This window comes from Sceloporus undulatus, chromosome 1, assembly GCF_019175285.1.
Source record: "Sceloporus undulatus isolate JIND9_A2432 ecotype Alabama chromosome 1, SceUnd_v1.1, whole genome shotgun sequence".
Classification (NCBI taxonomy): domain Eukaryota; kingdom Metazoa; phylum Chordata; class Lepidosauria; order Squamata; family Phrynosomatidae; genus Sceloporus; species Sceloporus undulatus.
Window position 1 is genome coordinate 7,065,299 of NC_056522.1, and position 9,258 is coordinate 7,074,556.

Below are 9,258 nucleotides of genomic sequence, written 5' to 3' on the forward strand. Positions count from 1 at the left end.
ATACATCATAACCAGAAGTGAAACGTTTTATCTTAAAGATCTCCTACAAGAGGTTGGATAAATAAACCCACCGGAAGAGATTCGTCTTAAGTGCCTTCTTAAAGGCACCTAAGGTGGTAATAAGACAGATCTCTTCCGGTAGGCTGTTCCATAGTTTGAGGGCTGCGGCCATAAACAATTGATGGGAAGTTGACATTAACCTGGGCTTATGGTATTCTAATAAATTCTTCCCAGATGTTTTGAGAGTGCGGGCGGATTGTGTAGGGAAGGTGTTCCCTCAAGTAACTTGGGCCCAAGCCATGAAGAGCTTTAAAGGTAATAACCAACACTTTGTACTGTGCCCAGAAGCTAATCGGAAGCCAGTGAAGGGTTTTTGGCACAGGTGTTATATGGGCCAACCTAGGTGTTCTGGTGACCAATCTGGCTGCCGCGTTTTGAACCAATTGAAGCTTCTGAACTTGGTACAGAGGTAGCCCCATGTAGAGCACATTAAAGAAATCTTGACAACAGATTACCAATGCAAGTACTACTGCTTCAAGGTCCTTTTGGTCCAGGTAGAGACGCAGTTGGCACATCAACCGAACTTGGTACCAAGCACTCCTGGCCATCACATCTTTATGAGATGACAGCTCTTGAATGAATCCAGGAGTATCCCAAACTGCAAACTTCGTCCTTTAGGGGAAGTGCGACCCCCATCCAGGACTAGTTGACAAAACTCCTTCCCCAGACTTGGGGTACTTATCCCAAGTTCTGTTCCTCCGTTTTCTCTGGATTCCGCTTGAGTTTGTTTTCCCTCATCCAACCCATTACCAATCTAAGGCAGGCATCCAGAGGAGACATGCCATTCTTAGTCACTGCAGCAGTCGGAGACATAGAGAAATAAATTTGGGTGTCATCAGAATACTGATAATACCGCACCCCATGTCTCTTGATGATCTCTCCCAGTGGCTTCATGTAAATGTTAAACAGCATTGGGGACAGAATTGCACCTTGAGGGATGCCCGATTTGAGCTCCCTCTTGGACGAATAACTGTCCCCAAGCGACACCATCTGGAATCTGCCCGAGAGGTAGGACCTGAACCACTGCAACACAGTGCCCCTGATACCTAACTCCGTCAGGCGTTCCAGAAGGATACCATGGTCAATAGTATCAAAGGCCTCATGGGTATCCTTATTATTCCCATTATCAAAATGCCTTGTCCTCATTTCACAGGGATGGTTTTTTCCTTGCTGATGCTAACATAGAAGAAGGAACAATCTGTTTCAGGACTGTTTAATAGATGGATAGATAGATAGACAGACAGACAGATAGAGACAGACAAACAGGCAGATAGCACCTCTATCCCACCTTTCTCCCAAAATAGGATCCAAGGGGACTTACAATAGTTTAAAAAACAAAAACATTTGAAACAGTGATTATAAAAGTTAAAATATATTTGTGGAGTCAAAGGCTGTCATGGCCAGCGTCCATAACTTTTTGGTGGGGTTTTCGGGCTATGTGGCCATGTTCTAGAAGAGTTTTTTTCCTGACATTTCGCCAGCATCTGTGGCTGGCTTCTTCCAGGCAAGCATTCTCTAAAGATGCCAGCCACAGATGCTGGTGAAACGTCAGGAAGAAACTCATCTAGAACATGGCCACATAGCCCAAAAACCCCACAAAAAACTATAAAAGATATTTGATTATTAGTATTACTAAAAACATGGTTAGAACAGTTAAAACCATTTTAATCATATTGACAACAGTTTCATTAAAAGATTAATGTTTTTTAAAAATTATGTTGGTAGAAAGGATGAGGAAAATGCTCTCCACTCTCTTCCAGATGGGAAAATTGCTATTTGCATGCATGTAATGTGGGAGAGTGTGTCCCACCTTGAAGATCACATATGGCCCATGGGGCTAGGAATATCGAACATTCCTGATTTAAGTGTTAAAAAACAAAACAGCCAACACTCTGAGCCCCATAATATTTATTTCACATATAAAGAACAGCAATTTTTTTTCTTGATTTTTGGAGTCTGAATGTTCCCTTAACACATTACCCATCCTAGAAATAACTGAACATTCTTGTGAGGTGGGCAACAACGTAGTCCCAATCTCTATCAGATTATCATCACAGAAAAGTTCAAGGTTTTAACTGAATTGCCTCCAGATTATGCATATCACCTTGCTCATTCCCATTTGTGTTAAGCACAAAGACCACAAAAGTAGTAGTTACTTTTCTGTAATATTACACCCACTTGACTATGCCAATTAGTTCTGGGGATGGGAAGTTCTGGGATGCTGGGAATGGGCAGTCTAGAAATGTTTCCAATGTCTGAGCCTTACCTCAATAGAGCTAGCTATGTTCAAGGACTCCTCCATGCCAGGGATATCCAGTTGAATTATCCGTAGGTCTTTGCATTTGATGATGATAGTGCCCAAGGAGCCAATGAAACTGCAATGATACAAAGAGAAAAGTGTTTTAACAAGAATGATGTGAAGAAGCTCTGGAAGCCTTCAAACACGGCCAGTTACACTTTGCAGAAGGCTAGCATAACGCAACATACATAGAATCATAGAGTTAGAAGAGACCACAAGGGCCATCCACTTCAATCCCATTCTGCCACGCATGAACACACAGTCAAAGCACCTCCGACAGATGATCATCCCACCTCTGTTTAAAAATCTCTAAGGAAGGAGACTCTACTACACTAGGAGGGAAAGGGCTCAGAAACTTCAAGTTGGGCTTGTAGTTCATAGAGCATGTATCACAGCAAAGTAGTCTAATTGCAAAATCATTGTGGCAGGACATGTCCCAGGCTCTCTGGAAAATAAACTGCTAATGGAGCACCTTGGAGGTCTTCAAGCCTCTCATCTTTATTTTTTGCATCATTGCCATTTCTGCAATTAGCAGAGATCGCATCCATAGCCACTGCAAGACAAATTCATACTATGAGGATGGATGCACCCTGTTAGCAAGACATTTTCTTCAGGGAAAGATGAGAAACTGGTTTTGCTTTGCCCAATCCCTTTCTGTTAGAAATGTACCGTCTGGACATGGGATAACCTCTGACCTTGAGAGAGTAGATCCAGAGAGCAGCTCTCATGCTGAGTTAGATCTGGCGAGGAAAATTTGCAGGATCTTTCCTTTTGCTTGTTCAATTTCCTCCACTAGGCTCACTCACAAACATTTGAACCACCCACCTCTTTCATCTGAAGGACTGAGTGCTCCTTACCATTTTGTAAACTGGTGTTCCAACTGTCAATTTTCTAATCACAGAACTTTTAAGTTGTGAACAGCAATACTGTCCAACTAGGCAAGCTAATATTGACTCTCCCCGAATGCATCTGAGGAAGTAGACTTAACTCTATGAAAGCTCATGCTGCCAACTTCTTTCTTTAGTTAGTCTTAAAAGTGCTACAAGATCTCTCTATATATTGATTCTACAAACTAACATGGCTATGTCTTTCCAATCAACACTTCCCTTAAGCCTCCTTGAAGAATCAGAATTCAATACATTTAAGAAAGAAGAATAAACGTGTGGCTTTGCATTATTTTAAGCTACTGTCTTAAGATAATAAATGCATATATACAGGATATGACTTTACTTGGAGAGGATAATAAATAGAGAAATTGCCAAGGCACATTTTTATATATAGAATCATACAGCTGGAAGGGCCAGCCAGTCAATATGATTCTGCCATGCAGAAATACACAACTGAAGCAGTCATGAAAGATGCCCATCTCTATTTAAAGATCTCCAAAGAAGGAGAGTCCATCATCCTCTAAGGGAGTATGTTGCACTATCAAACAGCCCTTACTGTTCTTCCAAATGTTCAGGCAGAATGTCTTCCTCTTGGAAACTGATTGATGTGAGCCCTAACCTCTGGAGCAGCAGAAAAGAAACTCACTCCATTTTCTATATGATACCCATTCAGGTATTCTAATGTTATGTGGCTATCACCTCCCAGTCTTCTCTTCTCTAAGATAAACCTACTCAGCTCCCTAGATTTCCAGAACTTTTACCATACTGGTCACCCTCCTTAGAACAAGGCAATTCATTGAGGAATCTATACATTTTCCAACAGACATTTTTCACATCCCTTTGACTCCTGTAGCACTTAAGAGTCATCTCTATGGCCAGTGTATATACCCATTTTCATTAACCCTTTTTATTACTAATTTATTATTATTAATAAATAATAGCCCACTTTAAATCAGCAATATATTGACACCAAATATAACATCCAGCCTGTAGAACATTCCATTTATGGAATCCCAAGGTGGCTCAGAAACAACCAAACAGGCAAATAGATGTGCCTTTATACAGATTTTTCCAGAGCCAGGGATGTCATGCAGTAACCTTGCTGGCTGGGGGATTCTGGAACCTGTAGTCCACAAAAACAAGTTTTCCAAGCTCTGATACTTTTCTCTGTACCAAGAAGGAAGTCTGCACAATTAGGGCTGTTGTGCTGTTTTAGGACAGCAGAACTAAGAGAAGCCTTGTCAAGCAACAGCCTTATATTATTGGGGGGAAATGACTGATCGAAGGCTATGATGGAGGAAGGTGCATGAGATCAATGAAGGCACGTCATGAGTGCCAACTCCAAACACTGCTTTTCCAAAGTCCCTTTCTGCGTCATAACCATCACAGCTATTATTAGTTCGTTCTGAGTCACAGACACCCAGGATTCAGTTCCAACCACCAGAAATGCACAGAGCAACATAATCCTCAGCCTTACAGAAGTAGTTAGCACTTCCAAGTCTGGACTATGACCAATGAATGTTTAATTTTTTTAAGAGGGGGTTATGATATATTGTGTTGTGTATCAGATTTTTTTTATACTGTAAGCCGCTCTGATTGCCTTATGGTAGAAGAGCAGGATATAAATAAAAGTGTTATTATTTATTATTTAACACACGAAGGAATGTGTCTCCTAAAATGCTGTGGCTGTAATAGGTGTGTGTGTATGTGCCTTCAAGTCACCTGTCAACTTCTAGCAACCCCATAGATTTCCTGGGATTTTCTTGGGCAAGGAATACTCAGAGGTAGTTTTGCCAGCTCCTTCCTCTGAAATATCACCTACAGCGACTGGTATTCGTTAGTGGTCTCCTATCCAAGTACTCACCAGGGCTGACGTACTTAGCTTCCAAGAACAAATGAGATGTGGCACCATTAGGGGACATCTTTTTGAAAAAAAATCCCACTAAACTGAGTAAGAAGAGCCTTTTTGTTGTTTAAATTTGGAGATTAAAATACAGTAACAGTATTTTTAAATTGCTAATCAACCCTTCAGGGTGAGAGATTCTAAGGCAGCACAAAGTAAAAGTACACTACAATAAAAACAATGCAGTACAAAAGATTATGAACATGACCAAACAGAAAAAAAAGTAGTGTTACCAATCTAAAATCCCTAGCACACAAAGTTCTGCTTGGAGCTGAAGAGACAGCAATGTCAGGATATAGTGAGGCTCTTCCAGAGTCTAGGTGCTACCACAGAAAATACCTTTTCCTTTACATAAAGTTCCTAAATAACTGATGATAACAGGAAAAGGGTCTCATATCAAAATGAAGCAGAATCTTTTATCTATCCACTTAATTATGGAAAATGTGACTGATGTATAAACCATACCATCCAGTATTTCTGACTAACTTACATGCCCAATAATTTCAACAGGGTGCCAGTATACTGGATTGCAACTGCTGTAAAGAATTACATATTTCCTCAGCATCATATTTTAGTTCTTGAGTCCAACCAAAGCCGCTTCCTCCTCTCAATAAAATGGGAAACAATTATACTGGCTTACTTTGCAGCCTGCTGATAAGGAAGACTGAGAAATAATACATGGAATACTCTGAATAATTTAACAAATTTATTTAGTCCAAGTTCCCACCTCCTCATATTACCATATATATTTGACTATAGGTCTATCTCACATATGTCAAGGGCAGGTTTTGAGACCAACATTATGGATTTTGATATGGAAAAGTTGAGCCTAAAATCTAGGAGCAAATGTAATAAAGGATCTAAAGGATGAAGCAAAGGAAAACAATGCCAAAGAACTTACTAAATTCCAGCAGGCAAAACTGTTCGTGTTCATACTAAAGGCTGAATGGATGAGAGAATAGAAGGGGGCCTGTGCTTCCACCAGAGGATGGTTCCTTTTTTAAGAGTTAAAGTACAGTACTTATTGACCCATGGATAAGTCAACTTGGGCTTTTGGGTCAATTTTTTTGACTAAAATTTCTGGATGAATATATACAGTATTTTGTTATCAAAACACTGAGGTTCTCCCTGGAGGAGAAAAACATATTCTTGGTTTATATCCAACACCCTTCCACTAAAGTTAAAACATCCTCACCGTTTTTCAATGGAATCGATGTTGGAATGCAAAAGCCAGAGTTCCTCAACATTGTCTTGCCGCCGGGAAGAGAAGATGAGATGATGCCCGGTCAAGCACAGCGTCCCCTCCACTGCTGGATAAAAGGGGCGGTGAAGGACCACATTGTCAGCCCGTGGGGTCTTGATAAGCTCAGCAAACTCCATGGTCAACACCAAAAATGATCAATGTTCCTTGCTGTGTCGAATCCAATCTGCCAGGAAGATGGAACCCAAGATTCTTGGTTGCTGCCACAGGAGACCACAGTCCCCAAGGTTACAGTATTAGTTGAAACTTAACCACCTGGGAAAGGACATTGCAGCAATTTCCAAGTTCTTACTGGATGGAACAAGAAGACAAGATAGACAAATTGTGAATAATTTCTAGTTTAGATGGGACATGTTTTTAAAAAACAATTTTAAGGGAGATTTAAGGAAGGGGAAAGACAACTTACAAGTATGGGGAGAGTGGTATGGAAGGGGAAAACTAAGATGTCAGGAGGACTCAGGAGAGGGAGGTTGGGGTGGGAGTGGAGTGAAGAGATGTCACAATCCAAGGTGTCAAGAAAGGGGTGGTTCTGAGATGTCACAATTGCAGGTCTCTCCAGATGTAGGAAAAGATCAGATATAAGCATGTTAAATGAAAATGAAACAAAGGGTTCAAGGGTTTGGGAAACTCTTTCTCATAGCAGCAGCTAACCTAGTCAGATACTTCACTCTGCAAAGCAGCAGTGGGGCAGGTGAGACTTATGAGTTCCTATGGGAGCAGGAAGACAACAGCCTGAGCAGAAGAAAGGTCAAGAGAAAACGTAGAGCGATGTACACTTACACACAGAAGGTCTCTAAAAGTTCAAAAGAGTAACAAGGAAAGTCTGGTACTAATTATATACTACCCGTGTAACTTTTAGTAAACAATACAAATATTTACAGCACTTATAAGTTGCATATATTTACTGCTAATTGAGTTTACTCAATATGTTTCAAATATAGAAATATCCTTTTTACAGTTTTATGTAACCGAATAATAATGCCATTTAAACAATAAATTCTGTTTCTAAAAAACATAATCATATAATAATAATTTCAAAGCAAGCACAATGTAAGGCATACCATCCCTGAAAATTAAAACCAAAACAGTTAAGAGATGTTATGAGTCCCTAAAAGAGCAGGAAGGGAACAGATAGGGAAGAGGAAAGTCCCTGATTTGGGGTTACTGGGAAGAAACAAAGGTGAGGGTGGGCAGAGAATGGTGCAAGTGGTTTCCCTGCAGTGGGCAATGGCTTTGCTGCCTTCTCCCAGGAACAGGAGCTTGTTTGAGAAAAGGGCAGCAACTTGCTTCTAAAATGATAATAAAAGCATTATAATGGAAAGGAGGCTGCCACAGGACGGGAAGTCAGGGCTTGCCCATGGGGCAGAAATTGGGGGTGTTCAGCAACCCACAATTTCAAAAAGTCTAGGGGTTGAGGGCGAAGGAGATTAATACCATTCTTTTGAAAAGGAGAAATAAACCTTTAGGTGTCAGAGGGGGCTTTCAGACTCCGTAGCTTTTTGGGGAGGCAGAAGGGAAGTCAGGGCTCACCTTTGGGACAGGAATTTGGGATGCTTAGAAACCCATACTTTCAAAAGGACAAGGGAAGGAGGCAACAGGGATTCATATCCATCTTTTGAAGAGGAGGAATAAACCTTTAGGTGTCAGAGGGGCTTTCAGGCTGAATAGCTGGGGGACAGGAGGGAGGGAAAGTCAAGATTCGCCCATGGGGCAGCAATTTGGGCTACATGAATTCAACCCAGACAATGAGGAAACTGAAAAAGATTTCCTGTACTTTGGATCAAATATTGACCAGAAAGGAGACTGCAATCAAGAAATCAGAAGACTAGGAAAGGGAAGGGAAAGGCAGCCATGAAAGAACCAGGCAAAATCCTGAAGTGCAAAGATATAAGCACTGAAGTGTGAATCGCCCAATCCACTGTATCACCATCGCCATCTATAAATGCGAGAGATGGACAGCAAAGAAAGCAGATGGGAGGAAAATAAAGTCATTTGAGATGTGGCTCTGGAGAAGAGTGCTGAGGAGAGCCAAAAGGTCTTTGAACAGGTCAAGCCTGGAAGCCAAGAGGATTAAACTCAGGCTGCCATATCTTGGCCACATCAGGTGAAGGCAGGAACCAATGGAAAAGGCAACCATGCTGGAAAAGGTAGAAGGCAGAAGAAAGAGAGAACAGCTGCGTGCTAAATGGATGGACTCTGATGTCAAAAGGACTAGGGACCGGGGTGAAGGGGGTTAATAGACACCTTTTGGAGAAGAGGTACAACCCTCAGGGGTCAGAGGGGGCTTCAGACCCCAGAGCTTTTGTTTTGGGGGGGGGGGGAGAAGTCAAGGTTCTCCTACGGGGCAGGAATATGGGGACCTTGGCAACCTATAATTTCCATAAGAGTAGGATAGGGAGTGAAGGGGATTGATACCCACCTTTTGGAGAGAAGGGCTGAATCTCTCAGGTGTCAGAAGGGGCTTTCAGGCCCCTTAGTTTTTATAGGGGGAGTTGAGGACTCTCTCATGGGGGCATAACTTTGGGATGCTTAGCAACCCATAGTTTCAAAGAGCCTAGGGACAGGGAGGGGAGGGAAGGAGATCAAGAGACACAGAATCATAGAATCATAGAGTTGGAAGAGACCACTAGGGCCATCCAGTCCAACCCCATTCTGCCATGCAGGAAATCCAAATCAAAGCATCCCCAGCAGATGGCCATCTAGCCTCTGATTAAAGACCTCCAAGGAAGGAGAATCCATTACACTCCGAGGAAGGAGTTTGTTCCACTGTCGAACAGCCCTTACTCTCAGGAAGTTCTTCCTAATGTTGAGGTGGAATCTCTTTTCCTGTAGCTTGCATCCATTGTGT

At 41.8% G+C, this 9,258-nt stretch overlaps 1 protein-coding gene across 4 annotated transcripts in view; it reads right to left on the reverse strand.

Moving 5' to 3' along the window:
• MTMR9 (myotubularin related protein 9) overlaps nucleotides 1-9,258 on the reverse strand; it is a 35,382-nt gene that overhangs the window by 25,415 nt on the left and 709 nt on the right. For 2 of the 4 annotated variants that reach the window (XM_042447077.1, XM_042447080.1), the window contains exons 2-3: nucleotides 6,345-6,701; nucleotides 2,327-2,435 (exon numbers count right to left, since the gene is read on the reverse strand). In XM_042447077.1, coding sequence (XP_042303011.1) covers nucleotides 2,327-2,435; nucleotides 6,345-6,529 — 294 coding nt within the window. In that variant the 5' untranslated portion in view covers nucleotides 6,530-6,701. Of the gene's footprint in view, nucleotides 1-2,326; nucleotides 2,436-6,344; nucleotides 6,702-6,816; nucleotides 6,836-8,829; nucleotides 9,029-9,258 lie in introns of those variants that run through there. The other 2 variants (XM_042447078.1, XM_042447079.1) reach the window with 2 other exon arrangements.